General features: G+C 35.9%; 1 protein-coding gene across 5 annotated transcripts in view; it reads left to right on the top strand.

Annotated features, from left to right (window-relative positions):
* Positions 1-20,171, top strand: part of LOC124794828 (signal transducer and activator of transcription 5B) — a 139,310-nt gene extending 119,139 nt beyond the window's left edge. For 4 of the 5 annotated variants that reach the window (XM_047258493.1, XM_047258492.1, XM_047258491.1 and 1 more), the window contains one exon: positions 17,179-20,171. In XM_047258493.1, coding sequence (XP_047114449.1) covers positions 17,179-17,314 — 136 coding nt within the window. In that variant the 3' untranslated portion in view covers positions 17,315-20,171. Of the gene's footprint in view, positions 1-551; positions 5,758-17,178 lie in introns of those variants that run through there. The other variant, XM_047258494.1, reaches the window with a different exon arrangement.
* The last annotated feature ends 4,590 nt before the right edge of the window (positions 20,172-24,761 follow it).

The raw sequence follows: 24,761 nt of genomic DNA, 5'->3' as shown, positions 1-24,761 counted from the left end.
TGCACTGCACCAAAAAGTTAATTTTTTTTCATCTGCCGGGTACAGAACTAATATTTCTCTTTGATTACCATGCAAAGAGTAAAACAATAGCTGGTTCAATCTTTGAAAGTTTTGTGGCCCAAGTAAATGCTGGGTTGTGGGGAAAATCATGTTTCATCTAAAAGGACCCACACATTTTGGTAATTATTGTTCAGATTTCTTGTCATTAGATATTAGACAACTATCAGAACTGATCTACTAATTTCTTTGTTATGGCTGGAATTTCTTACATACCTGGAGTTGAGCACGGACACTACATAGTTTTAAACTGCCAAGAATTTTGATTTGTGTGTTTTCTTTCACTTATAGTTAAATTCTTTGGTTAGAGTTGTTTTTATCTTTTTTCCATTGCCCTATAATACTTCCATTTTGTAACATTGTGCTTTTTACAGGGCCTTTTTTTATCATTCAGTTTTTACTGTGTCTGATGTTAGCTATTTGGTTATGAAATAAATTACAGAAAGCTTTCCAAATGCAGCATTCTGATATTTTGCTTTTTTATTTAACACCAGTTTACATACTGTGATGGATTTATAAAAGGATGTTTGCCAGTTTTACATCCATGACATCAGACACACAGTGCAGCTGGCAAGGAGTGATTGTATAATGGCATAGACTGAAGTGTCGCCAAGAGAATTCCGTAAATTATTTTAGGATTAACTGCAGCATGACATAGTGGTGATGCAGTTGGACATTTTATGCATCTGAATTGTTTTGTTGCATTTAAATTTTAACTTTTATATTAAAATATTTTGTAGAGTAGTAAAATGTGCATCTTGTCATCAGTTTTTGTATCATTTTTCCTTTTTTCCTCATTTTTCAAAAAGGCCTTTGTGTATTCATTTTATGACATTAAATTTTCATTCCCAGTTTGAAAAGATCTCTTATTACTGTATTAATATTGTATTAGAAGTTCCTAAAATGAATCTGGGGACTGATGTTTGTAAACAACCCACTTTTGAACATATTTTGTCTACTTACATGTACTAATGAAACATTGTCATTACTGAGAAGTAATCAAACTTACTGTGTTAAATGTTGTGCATGATTTTCCAGCCTAAATTTTCTGCATTTGTATTCATACTACGTGTTCACCAGCCACCAGAATTTTGGGTCAGTTTTGAAATATTCCTTTTTTCAGCTGTTTCAATTGAGTCATTAACGATCGGGAAGTAATTTGTTGACAGCGGCTGGAATTTTGATAGCTGTGAGGACAGACTTTTTTTATTGTTACAAGACAGCGGTCCAGTTCTCATGATGTAGGCTTGTTTTTTGAGAGAGTGTAGGACAATGCAGTTCTTTCAGCACTGTAGAAATTGTCTCAGTTCTCAAAATGGGGAATCACCCTGTCCTACATTTCTGTTTATCACACCGTCCAAAAATAATGTTCATTCTGATTCCATTAAGAAACATAGAGATTTTCCTCTGTCAGTTTTTCTTTATGAATTTGCTCCAAATATGTTGCAGTAACATTTTTTACCATTTCCCACCATATTACATTATCTTCATAAATGTCAGATTTTTTTGAGTTAAATGACTCCTCTCTCTGAGAAATAGTATATGTCATGTGTTGTGATAGTATGCAATAATTTTAAGGAGGCCTTCTCTCTTTAATATTATTCAGAACTGGTATCAGATGTGATGTTTAAAGGTTAGATTTAATTGTTTGTGTCAGTAAAAAAATAAAATCATGCCCATTCTCTGCCTATTTCCATTTTGCACAACATGAATCAAACCTGATTTGTTGTTCAGAGTAGTGCTGCTTGAGATATATTTGAAGTTGCATGTTTGATTTTTCAGTGCTGTGGATCAGAGACGAATAGTTTTGGTTTCATAATCTTTCAGGAGTATGTTGTAAAAACTGAAAATTTGTATTGTTTCAACATTTGAAAGGGTAAGAGTAGGCATATCTGCTAGATATATATAAAAGTAATCATGCCTGTTGATACATGATGTTTGAATCATGTTGTGTGAAATGAACTGATAAAATGGTTACAGTTGTTTTTTATTGTCATAGTGTCTTCTCATTGTGTATGTCTATAAGATGTAATGTTTTCATAAACATTATTCTATATTGTGTAAATATTTTTGTAACTATAGAATGTTTAATGTGCGTTGTTTTGTTGTGAGTTGATAGTTGTAACTTGTCAGGTATCAGTGATACCTCAGAAGTTTTAACAAAATTTTATTAAAGAAAAGATGCAAAACAGAAATAAAGAAAAAAAGAGAACAGGGTAAGTGCGGGAGCAAAACATGTATTGTACTTAGAATTTTTATTATTATATTGTTTATAATAATAATGTTTATCGAATGATATATGGCAGTAGAAGAAAGATGTGTAGCTTAGGTATATTTGTCTTTCATGAAATTTTTGAAAATTTTAAAAGAAAATAAAATAATACTTTAATCACATCAGTATTTGTGGAGCATTTAAAGTAATATTGACAGTGTTTATATTCTATTTCAAATTGAATTCTGAGAAAGCTAACTTTGCAGGAATGTGTGTACTGTCTTTAATAACTGGGGTGTGTTTTATGTGTGAGGAGGTAAATAATTAATGCTTAGTTTAATATAGTTGATGATTTTCACAAATTAAATATCAAATTCTTTTGCATCGATGTAATGTGAACTTGTCAATTCTCACGTGCACCTAACAGCTGTATTATGTAATAAAGACTTTCTTTTTCGTATGTCAAGAAGTACAACCACATAGGAGAGGTCACTGTTCCCACAAGAATAATTGAATATATGAATATTTCCACGATTATTTAGGTTCCTTGAGCGGTAATCTAATGTATGTATGGTGTCAGAAATAGCCGTTCTTTTACTCTCCATCAAGCTACATGTGAATTTACTTGTTGCCTTCCACTACCCTACCACTCTGTCCACACACACACACACACACACACACACACACACCATCTTCTTCCTTGCCCTTGTTTGGAACACTCCCTCCCTCCCTCTCTCTCTCTCTCTCTCTCTCTCTCTCTCTCTCTCTCTCTCTCTCTAGCCTCTTTAGTTGCAGTATTCAAAGTGCTGTACAAGGTTCATCATGCATTAATTGAAACTTTCCAATAGACCCAGGTTCTCCTCGGAATGTGATGGGAAACTGAATGCAATTTTTGAAGAGAGTTTGAAACTTTGCTTTCTGCCCTCTGTATAAGTTTTGCTACCTTCTAACTAATATATTTCTTCGTACTTTGTGCATGACAACAAATAAATAGTCTGGTGACCAGTGAGTGCAAGATGTATGCAATATTCATAACTTGTTAGCATTGGTTTTCTTTTCATAAGCTGCTTTTAGTTCTGATGAAGTTGTTTCTGAGATTACAGTTGAAGACTGTATATTTGCCTGTGCTGAGTTTTTCCTATTTCTATGATGCTGTGATGATGCTTGCCTGTGCTGAGTTTTTCCTATTTCTATGATGCTGTGATGATGCAGTATAATTATAATGTAGTTTGCAGTAATTGCACAGGGATTTAAGCACTGGATAATGTAGTTTGCAGTAATTGCACAGGGATTTAAGCACTGGCTGCTGCTTTCCTGATACTTTAAGAATGCTTGATACACATGCTATGAACATACAGATTGTTAAATTCCACATGAAGTTTAATGGCCTGTTGAGGTGAACATCCTAATTGGATAAGTTGTTGAAGAAACTGTATTCACTATAGTAACAACATTAACATCTCAGGTGATTTCTTCAGGTGCAACTGCTGGTATCCTGAAACACTGGTTACTTACATTGTTAATAGTAGTCCATTAGTGGATTAGATTTCTTTGAGTGGACAAGTGGGTTTCTTAATATGAGATACTATTGTCTGATGTGGCTGAAGTAGGTACCACACAATTGAAACTGAAAGGAGAATCAATTTGTACAAGCTGTGCAAGACCACATGATGTCTCATTCAGGTGGCATCAACTTATGATCATAACTAGTTTTTTTATTGTAATTTTGGAGCATATCTACAAAGCTGCTCTCGGTCATTGCTCCTTTGTGTGATACATATACTTTGTTTATTTCAGATCATGGAAGTATGGATTTAATTTTGTCCTTTGATTGGATGTACTTATTGTAATCAGTAAATGAAGATTTTTTGGACCTTCATATAAGTGTTTGCATGCTTTCAGTTTCTCTTTGTTGATGCAGTGCATATGGGAAGACAATATATATTATTGAGTAATTGGAATTGTGAATTCATATTGCAAAAACACAATGAGTATTTCAGGAGAACTTATATTTTGTGTGTTGTAGTGAACCTAAATTCATTTGCTTCAGGATTCCTTTCTCTGTACACATTTATTTGTGCTCTCCAACAAATTCTTACATTGCTCGTCGTCATAATCGTGTTTCATCATACTCGTGTTTCATCATTACTTATGTCTCCCATCAGAGTGATGAATAAAGCCCTTTCATTTTTTGAGTTTGTTGATCTTGATAATAGGACATTATTCCTTTAACATGTGCAGTGCTTTGCCACAGATAGGGCTATTAATTAGTCTTTGCATTGAGACTAGATATGCAAGTAATAAGATGAATTATTTCACTGATGATTTTTGTGTGTCATTGGTACTTAAAAATGTTTGTTTAGATGCTTTTAGATAAGAGAACCACAGAGAACTAGAAATGGAAAGGCCATTTTACCAGTGATTAGTGTTTGGTGTAATTATGTTGCATATGATAAGAAATATGTCTCTCACTGTTTCATAGTGTGAGTAGCAGCTTACAGAAAAACATTCCGTACCTTGTACACCTACTGGATGTTGATCCCTCTGTTGGACTTGCATAGTAGGAAAGGGACCCCCTCCCCTTTTTGTTATATAAATTATGGCAGGAATTATTTTTCTCGAAATAGGTGAACCAAATTCTCAGAAACATTTCCTTTGACTTCATGTGCAGGTCATATTTTTTTTTTTATTATATGGCTCCCTGTAAACAGTCATGTCAAACTTTCTAATTATGATCTAGATATTCTTTAACAAGAACCCATAGGAACTAAGCACTGCATTTTTAGTATCTGGACAGTCTTAAAATAGTTAAGTGGAATTGCAGACTAATTTTTAAAGTAAGATCCTCGCAGTGCTGTCTTTATTAATATCAAAACATTTTATGAAAACTCTATGCTCCAAGAGCTGTACAGTTTCCCAGAATGTATTTCTAGTAGAAGTGTGACAACTGTACAGTTAACGATGTTCTGCCCAGCATTGATGGACCTTCCATATTTGTTTATTTTTAAGATATATAATCACCTTATTTTTAATGATTCCCATTATTGTGTTCTACAGAATTACTCATGAATGTAACTTTTGAAATGTGCTATTAATATTCCATCCATGTTGACTTAACTATGTAGAAATGTTAGATAAATGTAATGGATATGCCTCAGGTATTTGGCTCTGGAAATGCAATTGAAGAAAACCTGAAATTCTCCATGATTAACAGCAAAGTATTTACAGAGCCTGACTTGTCAGAGACAAATTTTACAGTGTGTTGCTATTACATAACAGACTTTAAGGCTGACTCTTTGACAAAATGTAACATATCTTTTTATATACTTTTCAGTTTTTTAACACTTCAGGTTTCAGATATATCTTGAGAGTTATTAACTGAAACTTTTGTAATAAATATATTATTAATATGATGTTACTGATTCGTCAGAATGTTTTTAATTTTTCCAGTCAAAAATGTAAAGTCTCCATTCGTGATGTTTGTGATTTCAGTGTATACTATAAATAAAATGTTAATAAATGTCAATTGCTGTCATATGTTTCAATGTTTTTCTCTGACATTAGTTACTTCTTCACATCATCCCAGAATTATACTTACAGAGTCAATCACAAAGTAGATACCAAAGCTATTACAGCATTAGCTCATTATCAACTGCATGAAAGATAAAACAAAGCATATTAGCCACTAGAAAGTATTGATCCAAAAAACTAACCATTGTGTTTATTTGCTATAGGCATGTTTTTCATTAAAGTTGACTGTAACAGAGGTATATCAATATTAAATAGCAAATCTGTAGTTATTAATTTAACTCCTTTTCAATGTTTTGCACAGTTAGTGATTTGAATAGTAATTTTCTTTGACAGATGCTGCAAGTTGTTAACTGATTTATTTCTACCATTAGAAGATCATGAACTTGATATTTATCAAGCTTATGTATTTATACTAAGTTAATTCACGTTTTGTTTCTGTGTTCTATCTTAAGAAAGTAATGGACTGACTTAATCTTGGATGGGCATAATGTGTGGATGATAACAGATTTAATATATAACTGTGTGTTCTGACTTTGCATAACAAACGGTAGCTAATTTATGCAGCCACACGTTCTCACTGATTGAAGTTAAATATAATGGTTGTTTACTTAAAGTATTTCTGTATTTCTACTTCATTCTGTAAGAAGCAAGTATTGATACTTTTTTAAAAAAAATCAACTGTGCGGACAATTTTGAATTCTAAGTAAAAAAATGGTTATAGTTTTTTATACTTCCACTTGAAATATGGCATTTTTTATGCAGTTTTAACAGGCACTGGAAGAACCACATATGAAATCTGTTGTTATTTTCCAGTGTTCTACTAGAAGGAAAATTTTCTTACAATAAATCCTTGTTTAAAATGACCATGGTTAAGAAAATTGAAAAATAACAATGTAACATGTTTTTAAGTTGAACTATGAGTTCGTTCCTCTGGGAAGAAAGAGGGATATGTTTGCCATCATCCTCACAACTTGAGGGTCCCTCTCATAGTGGGCTCTGTGTCAGTAATGATTCTCAACTCCACGAGGAAGGAACTAATAGTTCCCAAAGCAGATAGAGTTTCCTGTATTTTTATGTGTCTGTCTCAGCAGTACTAAAAAATTAGTCTCTTAATGGGAAGTATTGCCGCAGCAATTTTGTCCTAAAACAAGGATTGTATCATTATCATGGAATTCTTTACATTTCATTTAAAATCAAAGCTCTAGGTGAGAAAAAATAGATCTTTCACGTGTGTACATTACTTGAATTTCAAAATCTGTCAACAGCTAGATACCATAGTTGAATGAACATTACTGCTAATGTGGAATGTTTTCACACGAACTTAATTTAGAGAATTATGGATTCTAAAAGTACATAACGCATTAGAATATTCCTTGCAATATTTTTCCCACTAAAGGCAGCAACTGGAACCATTTCTGGAATATTTAAAAGATGTTCTCTGCCCTCACGCCTCTGCTGCACTTCTGTGATATAGCTCACAAACATGTGGCATGCTCCAGTATTTGCAATAAAAGTGATTTAATAAGCTCTCCAAATGAAGATGGATATGGATGCAAATACAAATTTTCAAAACAGGGGGGGATCTTATGTGTGTTCGAAGAGAGGAAATGGTTAAAGACAGCAGCTCAGTGGAGATTAAGTAGGCTTTTTGCATAACTGTCAAAAGTGTAGATTGGTAATCACCATATACAGGAGATGTTGGGTCACTGTCAGGCACAACAAAAAGACTGCTAAACATGTGAACTTGTGGCCTAACGGCCCACTTCTAAAGTAGACAAAACACACACACACACACACACACACACACACACACACAAAATTCACACATGGGATGATAAAGTGCTGCTTGTGGGAGCATACAGGGATATGGTGGGGACAGGGTAGGCCAGCTAAGTGCAGTTCGGAGGTTTGCACTTCACTGCCCTCACCCCTACCCTGGTATCCGTACCCCTCCCCACCACTTCTCCTCCTTACCCCCACTACCCAGATTGCTTCTCCCATTGTGCACAGTTGCTCACTTTGCGGCCTAGGTGGCCACAGACAGTGATCGTTGTGTATGAGTTGTGCAAGTGTGAATGTGTGTGTGTGTGTGTGTGTGTGTGTGTGTGTGTGTGTGTGTGTGTGTGTGTGTCTTCACTTTAGAAGAAGGCCTTTTGGGCAAAAGCTCACATGTTTAGCAGTCTTTATGTTGTGCTTGTCTGCAACTCAGCATCTCCTCTATATGGTGAGTAGCAATCTATCCTTTTCATAATATTGTCATTATTCGGTCCTGTATTTTCCATTGTTTGGTTTACATAGATGAATTTTAAGGTGGTATTTATGCATGCTGCCACTTAGAAAGGAAAACCTTTTTTGTTTTTATTTAATTTGATGTGACTAAGTCCAAGATGACCAGCATAGGAAGAGAGATTTACATAAGTGCTTTCTTATTTGGTTTTTTTTATTAATTGTACCAGTATACAACAAAATCCAGTTCGTTGTTTCATGAAGTTGCAGCATATTTGATAAGCACATGTTTCAGTATTTGGAAGCTGCAGAGCAACTGCAAACTGGGAGATGTGGGTGAGAAAACCGTGGAGCACTGCAGGAATTCTCCATGAAACCAAAGACAAGGGAATACAGGCTGTTATGTTCAAATCATTTCATTCATTTATTTTAGCTGTAGTAAAGTGCCTAGTTTTCGTATAAATTGAACACCATATGTGGTGAACAGTAATTGTGTAGGCTTTATGAGGAGGATTGTCTTTGTTCTGATTGCCATAATTTCTGACTCCTAGTTACATTCCCTCAGATGACCACGTTATCACATACCATTGATTTCTTAAGGAAAATAAGAAAGAAGAAAAAAGATGACAACTAAACTTTGTGATGAAGTAATAAATGATACACGCATAAAAAGTAGCCATGTCAGATGGGCTTCTATAATTTCATTCTCCTTCAAGGCAGAGAGGAAGTTTGCACTTATAGATACATAAACGATACCATAACCTAACTGCTGCAAGTGTCTTATATCCTCTTGCATCCTCACCGTGTTCATTGCTGATCACTCTAAACAATCACACAAATTGTGGTGGTGCATGAAAAGTGTCAGTTTGTCTGGATAAATTTCTTTTCTGCTCAGAAAAAGGAGCCAATTTACAAAAATCTAGTAGTTGATGATATTTCTTTATTATGCACCTATTTGGCACTTCCACCTTGAGGTGAATGGAGGTCTGTCCTATTAGTACTGAGCAAGTTGGTTGCAGTAGCTAAGACACTGGACTCATTTTGACAGATGTATTTCCTCATCCAGCTACACAGATGCAGGTTTGCATGCTTTCTCAAAACCACCTAAGGCAAATAGGAGGACAGCCAACTTACATCCCCTTCTGTTGTTCTACTTTGCCTTGTAAGTAGTTGAGTACATCTGGAGAGTAGCTTTCTGTGCTTCATAAATGCTGACAGCTAGTCATTTGGAGCACATTCAGACTCATTCGAACAAAACTGAATTTTTATTTGAATTTGAATGATCTACTGAAATGGTAGTTTCCTTACATCTTTTGCAGAATGACTGTAATAAAGCTTTGATGCACATTTTAATACTGTTCGTTTGAGAAGACGTGGCAAATTTTTATAGAGTTACATAAAAAGGGAACCCTTACAGGATCACTTTGGCTGGCTGGCCAACTGTTAACAAGCCTTTTTCTCAGGAACCGGTAAACATATCAAGATGAAATTTATTTTGTATATTTAGGTCCATTATCCCGTGATGATGTAAAAAAAATGTAAGTTTCTACATATTATAGTAAAAAAAAAATAGGGCCTTTTATGCAATATATTTTGATAGTCGCAAACTCGCTCATCAAAACCTATAGCATACTTCCCAATGATCTAGAATCGTGACATTTGGAAAGAAGCAAGGTTTCACAGTATCTGAAAATTTTAATTTGCTATTATTTCACATGGAAAAAAATATTTCTTTAGTCATTTGTTACCTGTCTGTCTGTTAGGACCCCTTTTTCTCCTCTACGGAGGATCAACAAGCTCAACTGCTGCTCAAGCAAAAGGGTATGTCATCTGGTGACATCACATGTCCAACGTTTGTCATCCACTTGTGAGGTATTTCTTGACATTTACAGCCTCGTATTACCTGTATCAGCATCATCTATATCACTTCAGGTGTTCTTAAATGTTAATAATCTATATCCAGCAGTTGCCTTAGGTAGATCTGGCTATGATAAAAGAGTAATACATGTCTCTGTGAACCTCTCCATTCAAAGGCGTAAAGAGATTATATCAGAATTGTATTTAACATAGTTTTATATATTGATTTATTGTGAAAGAAAACAATAATTTTAAGACTTAATTCATATTCAGATGTTCAGTAAATTTTAATAAAATGATGGTCATAACCAGTTAATTAAACTGTAGAGTGAAGTATAACAGTAAATATTATTACCAGTGGAAGCAATTATAATTTTTCTACAAAGTGTCTAATATCATGAAATTTAGTCTGTATTTGTTTGCAACTGTCCCCAATGGAGAACAAGTCCTTACTTTTTTTGCTACTTCATAATAGTTTATATTGTGTTGTACCTAGGCACTTTACTACAGCTAAAATAAATGAATGAAATGATTTGAACATAACAGCCTGTATTCCCTTGTCTTTGGTTTCATGGAGAATTCCTGCAGTGCTCCATGGTTTTCTCACCCACATCTCCCAGCTTGCAGCTGCTCTGTAATTTCTCGTATTATTTGAGCAAAGGAAACATATGATTGAAGATTGCACTAAAGATGGGATAGGTTATTACAGTATATCTACAAGTCCCAGTCAAACTTAAAATAAATATCTCCATATATTTCCATTTTATATCCTGGTCCAGTTGAGTATCAGTATTCATTTTCAGAAAAAGTTTTAATGTGTTATTTTTTCCTGAAGTTAAATGTTCCTGTGATGTTTGAATTTAGGTCACTTAGAGAATGGCAGTGTTGCTGACAAGAAATCACTTAGATAAAAATTTACAGATTAAAATCAAAACAACAATTTTCTTGTGTAATGTTCCCAGTTCTGAAACTAGTACGTGGTCCTATCATATGTCTCAAGGGTTGTTTCCTTCTACCAGTGTTTAATTCAATTCAATAGTAACTCGTAACTCCATGCAACATGTAGTTCTAGTCTCCAGTGCACATTAAAATGTCTGTGATTGCTAAATTGCAGAATAGTTCAGATTGTATGTGGAAATTTAGATTCTTCCATAGCTGCCTGGAAAGAACTATTTTTGGAGAAGGTAAATGCATATCACCACTGCCAGTAGAACAGTAATTAGGCATTCATGCTAAGTTTATGGTAGATGACTGTTGTTGTACTTTATTTACATATTGGTGCAGTGTTCCAGAATGCATGTTCCAGATGTACTGTTGCTTTCCTCTTTACATTATGGCTAGGTCCATTCCATTGACAAAGAAAATGACTATATCGTAACCAGTTTCTTCCTCTTTGCTAAATTTTCATGAACCATGCCTTTCCAAAACTGACAATCAGTGATGAAGATAGAAGGCTCATAATAATGCAAGACAAGAGTTCAAATCCCAGTCTTGCTACCATGATTTAGGGTTCTCCATAGTTTCTTCTAAATCATGGCATGCTTTTGTTGGGATAGTTTTTTCGACAATGCAATAAGTTCTTTTTCCCATTCTTATCCAGCTGAGCTAGTATTCCATCTCCATACCATTTTAAATTATTATTCTCTCTCTCTTTCCTTCAGAAAGGTTTCTACTGTGTTTCCTTGTAAGCATCTAAAATCCATACCATATGGGGTCATTCCAGATGGTGGCCATGTATCACAACCACCCCTCAATATAATTGGAAAATCCTTACAAATTCTAATGTAGCATTATATACAAGATCGACAAAAAAAAACAACTAATTGTGTTAGTAAAAATCTCTGTGGATAAGGATTTGCAACATAAGTGATGTAAACTCCAATGGGATGTGAAAATTATGGAACTGATGTACAAGTTTGTGGAAAACAACATGCAGAAATGTATTCAGCAGTGGAGGGATAAAATACAGATGTTTATTGATCCAAATGGACTCTGATTGAATGTATGTGGTATATACCTAAATTTGCAGCTCCCCCAACCTCCCACCCCTCCCCCCTCCTCTCTCTTTCTCTCCCCCCCTCCCCCTCTCCCTCCCCCCTCACTTTCTCCTCCTTTCACTTACGAAATTTGTTATTAACAATCCAAATGAATTCAAAATTAATAGCAGTGTACATAGCTACAACACTAGAAGAAAGGATGATCTTCACTAATCAAGGTTAAATCTAACTTTGGCTCAGAAAGGGGTAAATTATGCTGCCACAAAAGTCTTTGGTCACTTACCTAATAGCATCAAAAGTTTGACAGATAGCCATATAGCATTTGAAGGGAATTAAAAGAATTTCTGAATGGCAACTCCTTCTACTCATTAGATGAATTTTTGGATGTAGCAAGTGGGGAAATTCCCCCCCCCCCCCCCCACCCCCACCCAAAAAAGAAGAAAAAATATTAAGTGTCATGTAATATGTTATGTCTTGTATAGACACTTTTATTAACCTGATAACCTAACACGTTCCACATCATTATGAAGTGTCATATTCATGATCTATGGAAGAAGTACTAATCTAATCTAATCCTCTTTTTTCTCCTTCTTTTAGGCGTCTTCTATAATTCTGAGAGGAACACAACAACATGTCCAGTTTTATGAAACTTGTCATATTGTAGAGCAAAATTAAAGACCAAAAAACGTTTTTTCACGCCATCATAAAAAGTACCTTAGTAATGCGATCAGTCTTGTTTTATCTTACTGTTTCCATCAAATGTAATTGCCTTTTTCGATGTAGAAGCCTACTTTGCCAGTTGTCTGCATTCTGACTTGGCTGCCATCTCTCATTCTTAATAAATTTTTTGGTGATGAAAAAAAATCCTCCTTTGTTGTATTGGCTTCTAAAATAGTTCATGAAGATTCTTGTAACAGTCTCCATTGAAGTATTTACTTCTTCTTTTATATCAATTTTTTACTTTATCCTTAGTCTTTCAAATGGGCGACTGGGCAGTTTATTTTTATAATTTTAATTCTGTTCCTTGCCTGTCTTTGGTCTGAACAGCAGTTTACTGTACTTTTTTTTATTATCAGCAAGTTTCTCACTAGGTCTGGTTTTTGGGACACATTCCCCAACATATCAAGGTTATTAAAGGTGAATTGATCAAGAAAATACATGAATGTAACTTCAAGTATTTTTCCATTTTTTACAATTGAATACCTGTTAGGAAAAGTGTTGTAACTCTGAAAATGCAAATTTTTCAGAAGAAAGACAAATAAACAAGCCAAATATTTGTGAATGCTTCTTCTGCCATTGGTAATCAGTTTAAATGAGTTTAATAATTATTAATGTACAATAATTTTCACAGTGTGCAACTTTAAAAACCAAGATTTGAGACAAGATTTTTGGATGTTCATGCAAAAACATTGTCATTCCAATGGAAGTAACATGATTTTTCAGTTTACAATGTTTATGTCACTGAAAGTATTTAGCTTTTAAGCTATTTCTTGGTTTTATTTTGTATAAAAAATAATGAAACAGAAACCATACTTGTAATTCACATTACTCATTGTTAGAGCTTCCCATTGTTTAACAGAATTCGCTGAAAGCTATAAATATTGTTGCAAAAGAATGTTCTGCTGTGATTAAACATCACATTGGGTGGGCTATTCAATCCAGTTATCACAGGTGGAAATGTAATGTTTTTACCCCTGCATAGTTTTGCTAAGTTTGCAGAGTATTGAGGTTGCAAATATTTGTGACTCTTATGGCACTGAAGTACTGTCTGAGAGTCTGAGGCTATCTTCATCCAAACATAATCTGTCATTTCGCATTTTGGGTCTTTGTGGATTTGCTTTTCAGTAGTGCACAGATCAATGCTTCTTGTATCAAAACAAAAATTAGTTCTTTGGTCTTGCTTGTTTGTAGCCTTCTCTGTATGATTGTGCAGTCTTGAATATGCTGCTTCCATCTGAAAATGGTGCAGTTTGACCTCTTTTTCAGTTTTCTTTCTGTTTCATTTTCACTATTAACTAACTGAAGAAACAGTCTGTCATGATACCCATGAGTCAGAATGTGGTACTCAAGTGTAAATTACATTCTCCCCAGAAAATAGCTCAAATTTATTAACATTCAGTGTGGAACTCAGGCAGAGCTTTTCATTTTTATGTCTTGAGTAGTTGCTTTCTTGTTTTGGTAGCTGCTCAGTGTGTTTTTTTAGAAAATCCTACAGGTTGCCCTGCAGTTTGTTTAGACATTCAGACAGTTTTCATGCTTACCCCTTCTGGCTTCAAAAGGACCTGCCACATTTTATCTCTGTCGTAGCATTTGCCGAGTTCTAGCAGTGATTGTATATACCATGCACAAGCTTTTTCAACAAACCTGAATTTGTTCTGAATTTCTTCTCAGAAAGTACTAATTGTGCAGTGCCTGCACAAAATGGCCGCCTCGGTTTCCTTGCATTTGATATCTGCTATTTCAGTGCATAGTGAAGCTAATGTCTTGATTTTGCATTATAGTCTTAAGTTGCAGAATTCCTCAAACAGCAGTTTGTTGACCTCCAAAACTTAGTGTACTATACTGGTATTTACATTTGCAATTAAAAAGAGAGCAATTCATATTTACACTCCTGGAAATGGAAAAAAGAACACATTGACACCGGTGTGTCAGACCCACCATACTTGCTCCGGACACTGCGAGAGGGCTGTACAAGCAATGATCACACGCACGGCACAGCGAACACACCAGGAACCGCGGTGTTGGCCGTCGAATGGCGCTAGCTGCGCAGCATTTGTGCACCGCCGCCGTCAGTGTCAGCCAGTTTGCCGTGGCATACGGAGCTCCATCGCAGTCTTTAACACTGGTAGCATGCCGCGACAGCGTGGACGTGAACCGTATGTGCAGTTGACGGACTTTGAGCGAGGGCGTATAGTGGGCATGCGGGAGGCCGGGTGGACGTACCGCCGAATTACTCAACACGTGGGGCGTGAGGTCTCCACAGTACATCGATGTTGTCGCCAGTGGTCGGCGGAAGGTGCACGTGCCCGTCGACCTGGGACCGGACCGCAGCGACGCACGGGTGCACGCCAAGACCGTAGGATCCTACGCAGTGCCGTAGGGGACCGCACCGCCACTTCCCAGCAAATTAGGGACACTGTTGCTCCTGGGGTATTGGCGAGGACCATTCGCAACCGTCTCCATGAAGCTGGGCTACGGTCCCGCACACCGTTAGGCCGTCTTCCGCTCACGCCCCAACATCGTGCAGCCCGCCTCCAGTGGTGTCGCGACAGGCGTGAATGGAGGGACGAATGGAGACGTGTCGTCTTCAGCGATGAGAGTCGCTTCTGCCTTGGTGCCAATGATGGTCGTATGCGTGTTTGGCGCCGTGCAGGTGAGCGCCACAATCAGGACTGCATACGACCAAGGCACACAGGGCCAACACCCGGCATCATGGTGTGGGGAGCGATCTCCTACACTGGCCGTACACCACTGGTGATCGTCGAGGGGACACTGAATAGTGCACGGTACATCCAAACCGTCATCGAACCCATCGTTCTACCATTCCTAAACCGGCAAGGGAACTTGCTGTTCCAACAGGACAATGCACGTCCGCATGTATCCCGTGCCACCCAACGTGCTCTAGAAGGTGTAAGTCAACTACCCTGGCCAGCAAGATCTCCGGATCTGTCCCCCATTGAGCATGTTTGGGACTGGATGAAGCGTCGTCTCACGCGGTCTGCACGTCCAGCAAGAACGCTGGTCCAACTGAGGCGTCAGGTGGAAATGGCATGGCAAGCCGTTCCGGTTCTGTCAGTGTGATCATGTGATGTATCTGACCCCAGGAATGTGTCAATAAAGTTTCCCCTTCCTGGGACAATGAATTCACGGTGTTCTTATTTCAATTTCCAGGAGTGTATAAGTAAAGTTATTTATAATACAGGCAACAATAAGGGCTCTGGATTATGGATTAAAATGTAATATATGCAATTAATCTTATGAGTCTTCCATTAAATACATTGGTTTTGTTAGACCGGCTTACGACATTTTTGAACCACTTGTTTGGCAGAGATTTTCCCAGGCACTGGTTTTTTGTTGTGGGTCATATATTGTTGCCCCAAATTCTGTTTGTATTTCTTCCCATTCCTCCTCCATTTATTATACTTAATTTTGCATTTCTGTCCCCTGTTTATATCTTTGCACATACTCCAGCCTAGCAACACTGACTTTCCTACTCCACTGTTACACCGTTTCAGCACCCTAATGACCCACTGAGAAATTAAATAAAAGAAAAAAACGGTTCTTAATGTACATTTTTGCCAACACACCTTTATACACAACTCATTCTTAGTGCATAACTTTTATATGTGTAAACCCAGCATTCTAGAAAAGTGGGTTTGCTGGAAGATATTCTTTTGTGCTGTGTTATATGTCTTTGTGCACTTGGTAAGTTATTTACTGTTACTAAAAAGCAAAAATTTCTATTTTTACTACTAATGGAAATGGCAATAAATTGCTTGGTTTCAGTTGTATTAATTATTCTCTTTGTCAGATTGTGGATTTAGAAACATTATTCTGCATAACAATCTCAAATTATGTCTTAATAAAGGAATGTGGGCAGCATTATGCTTGAGGATAGATAGAGGGAGAGAATATGATACTGATACAGACACAGAGAGAGAGACATGCACAAACTCACCTGGAGTCAACTAGAGAAATTAAAGCTCACTGAGGAATAAAATTGTTTTAAAAAAACTGATTTCCTGTAGTTGAATAATACATTGACTGCCAACTAATGATTTAGTTGGGTGCTGACATAAATGCAGTTAAATGTGATGTGACCTGTCCAGATGCTGATCTGGCATTTCTTGGAGGCTAGCAATCATTTTTTAGCACACTGGCTAGATTACAGTAAAAGGTAGCATCACATCATTATGCACACTTTTATACAGTTCTGCCCTCTTCATATCAATGTTTTCACCTTTCTTTATAAGGCACTCCTTGCCACAGTGCAGTTTTATCAGGGCACATTTTGTAAAATGAGATAATGACAGTATTTCTTTCTATCCTTAAGCTCAGCAAGCATACTGCTGCTTCATTCCCCTGTTGACTAGAGGTGAAACCTTGTACATAACAGACATCACTCTGGAGTTTCATTTGTTCATGTCACTTCAGTAGTGTCTGTAATGTCTTAGGTAGCGTAATAAATATAGTCAGCAGTGAATTTGTTTTGCATGAAATTGAAGTGGCATGATTTTAAAACTCCAGAGAGGTAAATGTTGTGAACAAGAGTGAAAGTGTCTGTCTCTCTGTGTGCAGCTACCCTGGGGTTTCGAGTGGTGGTGATGTCGACTATGATACAATGGCATACATGGATCTCAGTAGTATTGATGATGTCGCCTTCGACTTGAATAACCTGAACTTGCCCGAACTGATGCGGTCATTAAGACAGTGAAGATACTGGATAAGGTATGGAGCCAGGCATATATATGAAATTAGTCATTTGGTAGCCTTTTGACAGCTTCATTAACTTTAATACTATCAGCTTGTTGCACCTGGTCCTATTGTTTGATACTTTCATCTTATGATAGTTTTTTTTTTTTTAATAAGACCGTTACTCCTAGGTTAACACCATAACTGATATTTGTGCTTGTTGAAATATATTTTTGTGTTGTAAGTGGTGTAATGCCTAGGAAATGGTGCAAACTAATGGACTGTGAATTGTTAACATTACATAGCCTTTGATAAAATATGGACAAGTTGGAAAGTGTATGTGGTGTTTTATGCGTGAAAATTTAGTGCTCTGGATGTTCTCATGTTTGCATTATATTGATGACAAGGAAGCTTTATTGTCAGTATCTCCTTTATAAGCATCTTTGTGTAAAAGAACTTAAGTCAAAACATAAAAGAATTTTTCCTTGTCAGAAGAATGTTTTTGTGTACAAAAGTGAGAAAGTATATTTTTAATTGATTATTAAGGCTCGTATGAAAGGAAACTGTAAATCGTGAATAAGTTGTTATTATTACATACAAACCTGGTGACTGCCAAAATACTTCTGTAAATATGATGTTTTATTGTTGATGGTGTAATTGGAAATAGGTCAAGTATTAATCTTTTGTTGTATTACACAGCTACTTCAATTTATAACTTATTGTAGAAATTTTAGTGTTTATATGTGCCATAAAATTACCTGTATTTGCTGTTAATGATCACTGTTAGAGAGTGATGTGAAGGGATATTTACCTTGCTGTGATTTCTTATGTGTTATATCAGTTGTGGAAGTTTCATAGTTTATTAATGAATGTTTGTTGACATTGGATGTGAAGAGTGACACGCTGACAATCATGTAAACTGAAAGAACAGTCATGGATTGTTTGTGGCTGTGACTAACGTAGATAAGTGATAGAACCCATTTTAAACAGAATTTAGAGTTTGGATAATATCAAACAATGCAAATAGAAAGAGTTCATGGAAACACTTCTTTAGTTGTAGGGTAAAAGAAAAATTTAAATTTAAGCCTGCTTGACTCTTTAGTTACTGTAGGTACAACATACCTTTGTCAGTACAGTTCATCAAATTATGTACTAATCAACATGCACTTAGACAAATAGCAATTATCATACAAGTCTTTCTATTGCCCATATTCATTTCATGTTAGCTTTGTATACTCTTCATGCTGAATGGAACTGAGTTGAATACGGGCAAAGATAATGGCACTGAACTACTTCACCAGGCTCACGCCATTCAAGCACTTGTAATGAAACACTGAAATTTTTAATGTCCGTACCCGTATATTTTTACATCAGGTAAGAGTTCAGTTCGACAGTTGAAACAAGATCTACTATATTTAGATTACTGTATGTTATTGTGCTAATCTAATACGAATATACAAAATGCCATATTGGTAACAATGATTTTGACTGTTGTTATGTCGACATTGAGCTTGACTTTATGTAAACTGCACTTTTGCTGTTTATAGATTCTATAAAATTTGTAAAATATGAAGTCACACTACAGTACACACAAGATGACAAGTAAAGATGTAGGTGTTTTTTTCCCCACATGATAAGAGAACATGTTGCAAAGCTATAGCAACATACTGGATAAAAGTTATGTAGATAATATTATTTCTTGTGAGGTTACATGCTGGATAGGTATACATTCCTGATTATAGTGCGTATTATACCTTTCACATTTAAAATATGTTCAAAACCTTTCAGTGTCAAATTTTTGCGATTTTTTTGTGGAGAATAGAATGCAGATTTTGTTTCTGTTGTTGTTGTCACAGTATTTAAAGACTGTTCTGCCTTTAGAAGCATCATCATCTTTTTAAAAATTTCATCAGTTTCTCAGTACTCATCCTGAAAAGATATATGTGATAAAATTTTTGTTACAGACTTTTTGTCTCAGTTTCCACCAACATACACAGTCCCCCATGCTCTGTTTTTTTTGGAGTTAGGTCTTTGCTAGCACAATGAATATACATAACAATTATACAGTAACTTGAAATACAAACATCAGGGCATGTAAAATCAACTGCTCTTTGTATGCCTATATTGAGACATTGTGCAGTTGAAAGGCAAGTAAACAAAATGTTGAAACCATAGTAGACACCCCTTCCTTAAACTCTTACTTCATTCTGGTCTCTTTTCCACACCATTAGTGAATTTTGTAAATGTGTGAACACTCTTCTGTTTTCTCAATACTCTTCTTCTATTCTGTGCCTCTTACCTCAGATGCACATGTACTACTTCCTGCCAGACATTCATGTGTGGGTTACCACATTTACCTGGCTGTTCCAAAACAATTCTTTCATCCCCTTTCCATTAATATGTTATGTTGAATGTTTTGAAAAGTTCTTGGGGTATTAACTGAATATTTGTCTGGAAGAGAAGACAAGGACTACCCCCTACATTAGTTACAGAGCTCTTTCTTTATTGGAAATACTTGTAACAATCCACCTGTTTCATTTGTTCCCTCACTTTATCAGATAACTTTCTCCAGGATTTGCAGTGCACAAGAAACAATAAGTACCATCTAATAAGACAGCGTATGATTTTCCTCAGACTGCTGTTTGTTTTTGGCTCAAAATTGTAGGTAAGATGCATTATTGGTGCTGTTAAGTACATGCATTGTGGTACATAGGTATGGTTTAAAATGAACAAGTTTGCTTACAGGTACAGGTTTTAGTGGAGTTCCACTGAGTTGATTGAGATTGTGAATCCTTGTAGTAAAGTTTGCATATGACTTGGCTGTTGTGGGATATGCTTTCTGAACATAGAATAAATTTTGTTTTTCTAGATGACGGGGAGGGGGGAGATTGGGGGAGGGGGGGGGGGGGGGGGGAAGCTTCAGCAAGTTACATCTGGTTCTGAGAGTAAAGTGTTTCAGTATCCATGTAAAGGAATTATGAGGCATCATATTAAGTCCTTGTCTGTGCTTTACGTGTATTCAATCATCTGTTTATATACCTCACGTCTTTGTCTCATGTATTCTGGAAGTATAATTTTCTCACCAGTTTTCCCTTCATACTCTCACTTATTTTAAGCTGTGCTTATCATCCATGTTCCACCTTGCTCTGTGCTCAGTGGAATACTTACCTGCCAGTTATTGTCTGATACATATTCTTCATATTCATTTGTTTATTGTATATAGACATCTTTGTCAAGCATTTAAGATCACTCCTTGTTGGATAGCTTTAAGAATACCTGCTCTCAGTAGAGTGTTTATGTTCACCGTGTTGTCTCAGAATGGTTGTAAACTACCATATGCCCTTAACAGCAGATCTATGTATTAGCATCAGTTGAAAAATGTGCCTTCATTAAGCTGAACACTTTGCCATATTTGCATATAAACATTGCATTGTTGGATTGCATAAAATTGTAAAAAAAAAAAGTATTAGCCACACTACACAGTTAATAGTTTTCCTAAAACAGGATGATAAGTAAAATAAATAGTACTTTCAATGTTACAGATAATTAGATTTCATTTATTATTGGTATTTAGCCCATGCCTAAGGTTTGTAATTAGATGAAAGTATAGTTCTGTTTATATGCTAAAAGAAACTCATGGTTTGCGTTAGTGAAAGTTCATTTCAGTAAAAAAGGAGTGCTGAATGTTTTTCCCGAGGAGAAATTTATATAACATGAATATAATTTGAATCAACAAAATGGTAGTCAAATAACTAAACTAAAATTGTGTTTGTCAGGAAATGCATTTTCAGTATTGCAAATACTAAACTTTCAGTTGTAGATTATCCTGAACAGTTATTTGTATGTCTGTGTTATTGCAATGACAGCTTGCTCAGTATTTTGTGAAGTGAAGAAACCAGAAGGGACAACCCTCTTATAACAAATCTCCTTGCAGAGAGTTGTTTTATTTACTTGACTCATTTTACACATCAGGTAAGTTTTTGAAATTTTAAATAAAGCACCATTTTCATCTGGTTGCAATAGCCTTAACTTTGTAGCTGAATTTTATTAAACCACTGTGATGTATGCCTTTATATGCAACTGCAGCTGTAAAGTGGATAAGGACATACAGTGATTTTGTTCTATCACACAGTTATGTTTTATAATGTAATTCAAAAAGTACAAATAAAAAGAGGTTGTCAATTTTTGGAAATATGTGTTGCGATTGATGGATGTAAATAAACAATCAATATGTTGTACAAATCAATATTTGAATAAATCAGTGTCTACAGTTATTGGTATGTAATGTGATTGACAGTGTACTTAATTCGTCCAAATACTACCTCTGTTTTTTAACAGTCTGTAAGATATCAAGTGAATGTGTGTTATGAAACAACATGAACAATGTTATCGCTTACTTATTGAACAGGTGTGGTAATATTGATTTTTGTATGGCCATGTCCAAAATTTGTAATAAATGAAAGTACACACACATTTTCCCCCTCCAAAGGAATAATTGTTGTTCTAGTACTGTTGGCTGTGGTTCATAAGAAGAGGAAATTGGTGGCTTCATTGGGGCTACAGGCTGTGCATTCAATCCATTTTCCTATATTCTACACTTTATCAAAATATGTTTAATGATTATTGCAGAGTTCACTCATCTCCAGTGTATTTGTGAAAAGTTGTGTTTGCTGTTTCAGTATAGTAGTTTCCACATAACAAGGCTAATATTTTATAAAAGAGCTGCACAGAATTTTATGTTGAGAGCTGACCATTGGAGAAAGGATAAAGGAAGGAAAGAGACAAGATGTTTTAACATCTGCTCCAAGAATTAATTGATCTGTTTCTGGCTTTGGAAGGAATGACTATTCAGCATTTTACTGTACGTGATTGTGAGACTGCCAGCCATTAACTAATTGTGTGGTTGTCAAGTTATTTGTTTGATCTTCAATTCAAAGACTGGTTTGATTGCACCTCTTCACACTAGTTTATTCTAGATAAACGTCGATATATCTAAATAAGTACTGCAATATATATCCATCTGAAATCTACTTATTGTACTCCTGCCTAGGTGTCTCTACACTTTTTACCCCCACACTGGTAACCCCTGGTATCAAATTGACTCTTCCATGACGCTTCAGGTTGTGTCCTATCAATCAGTCCCATCTTTTATTCAATTTGTGCCATAAATTTGTTCTTTACCCAGCTTGATTTAGTACCACCTTATTAGTTAATCTACCCACATAATATTCTGTAGCATCACATTTCAAAAGCTCCTATTGTCTGAACAACCTAATGTCCATGTTTAACTTCTGTATGACACTACACTCCATACAAATACTGTCAGAAAAGACTTCTTAATACTCAAATTTATATTAGGTATGAACAGATTTCTCCATTTCAGAAATGCTGTTCTTACCACAGCCAGTCCACATTTTATATCCTCTTTACTTTGGCCATCATCAGTTATTTTACTGGCCAAATAGCAAAACTCAATACAAATTTTAGTGTCTTATTTTGTAATCTAATTCCCACAGTATCACTTATTTAATCCGACCACATTCCATAACCTTTGTTTTACTTTTGTTGATAGCCACGTCTGACAGAATTACAATGTCATCAGGTAGCCTCAAACTTTTATTTCTTATCCCTGTACTTGCCCAATTTCTCCTTTTTTTCCGTTCCCACCTGCTCAATTTACATATTAAATAACATGAGGATATTCCCCACTCTTCTGTAAATAAATTGTGTCTATATTTTGCAACCAGAACTTATTAAATTGATGTTTCATTGGTATTCACAAATGTCAGCATCTTGCCTTCTTTTGAATTTGAATTATTACTTTCTTCTTGAAATCTGAGGGTACTTCCACTGTCTCATTTATCTTGGACACCAAGTGGAATAGTTCTCGTATGGCTTTTGCTCACAAAGATCTCAAAAATTCTGTGGGGAATTTTGTCTATTCCTGGGGCCTTATTTCCACTTAGATCTTTCAGTGCTGCTTCAAATTCTTCTCCCATATCATCTTCACGTACTTCCTCTTCCCTTTCTATGGTACTGTTTCCAAGTCTGTTTCGCTTATACAGACACTCTACACATTCCTTCCATCCTTCTTTGCTTAGTAACTGACTTGTCATCTGAACTCTTGATATGCAAATAGTTGATTCTCTTTTCCAAAAGCCTCGAAATTTTTCATGTCGACAGCATCTATCTTTCCCATAGTCATACATGTTCCTGCAGCCTTCCATTTTTCCTGCTGCTTAACCATTTTGCATTTTCTCACTTTTAGATGTCCGTATTCCCCTTTGCGTGCTTAATTTGCTTCATTTTTATACTTTCTTCTCTCCTCAGTGAAATTCAATATTACCTGTGTTATCCACGGATTTCTACTAGCTGAGACTTTTTACGTCTATGATCCTCTGCTGCCTTCACTATTTCATTCCTCAAAGCTATCCATTTCACTTCAGTTGTATACCTTTCTCTTACTTTAGTGTAATGTTTCCTATTATTCCTTCTGAAACTTTCAACCGCCTCCGGTTTTTTCAATTTATCCACGCCATGTCTCCTTAATTTCCCACCTTCTTGCAATTTCTTCAGTTCGTAACCAATAAGTTAGGATTGGATCCACATATGACCCTGGAAATATCTTACAATTTAGTATTTCGTTTTGAAATCTCCGTCTTGCCATTATATGATCAATCTGAAACCTTACAATGCCCTCCATTTTCTTCCACATATAAAACATTTGTTCATGATTCTTAGCAATGACTACATTATGCTCTGTGCAAAAATTTTACCAGGTGGCTTCCTCTTTCATTCTTTTCCCCCCACTACAGGATTACAGTTACCCATCCAAATTAATCATCTTATTTAACTATCTGCATAACTTCCTGTATGCCATCTTATATTCTTGCACTCTCTTCTTCATCTGCAAAGCTTGTTGGCATACAGTTGTGGTGCGTGTTGGCTTTATGTCTGTCTTTGCTGTGACAGTTCAGTTATTATGCTGTTCATACTAGCTAACCCACATTGTTATTTTCTTATTTGTTATTAGACTTATTCCTGCATTGCCCCTATCTGATCTTGCATTGATAACCCTGCTCTTCCTGCCACCAAACTTCACTAATTCAGTCCCCCTACATCTAACTTCTACCTATGCATTTCCCTTTTCAAATTCTCTAAGCTATGTATCTGATTAAGGAAACAAACATTTTACGCTCCGGCCTGTGGAATGCCAGTTTTCTTTTTCTAGATGACGACATCCTTCTGAGTATGGGAGACTATTTTACCTCTGTATTATTTTATCCAAGAAGATGCCATCATTATTAAACGGTACAGTAGAACTGCATGCAGTTGGGGGAGGGGGCAGATAATGGATATAGTTTCCCTTGTTCAGCTGTTTACAGTATCAGCACAGCAAATGTTACAAGACCATAAGTCATCCAGTCTGTTGCCCCTGCTACTACTAAAAAGGCTGTTCTCCTTCTTCA

Source organism: Schistocerca piceifrons, chromosome 4, assembly GCF_021461385.2.
Source record: "Schistocerca piceifrons isolate TAMUIC-IGC-003096 chromosome 4, iqSchPice1.1, whole genome shotgun sequence".
NCBI classification, from domain to species: Eukaryota; Metazoa; Arthropoda; class Insecta; order Orthoptera; family Acrididae; genus Schistocerca; species Schistocerca piceifrons.
Note: the sequence above shows the minus strand (reverse complement) of the source record. Positions and strands in the feature narration are given on the sequence as shown.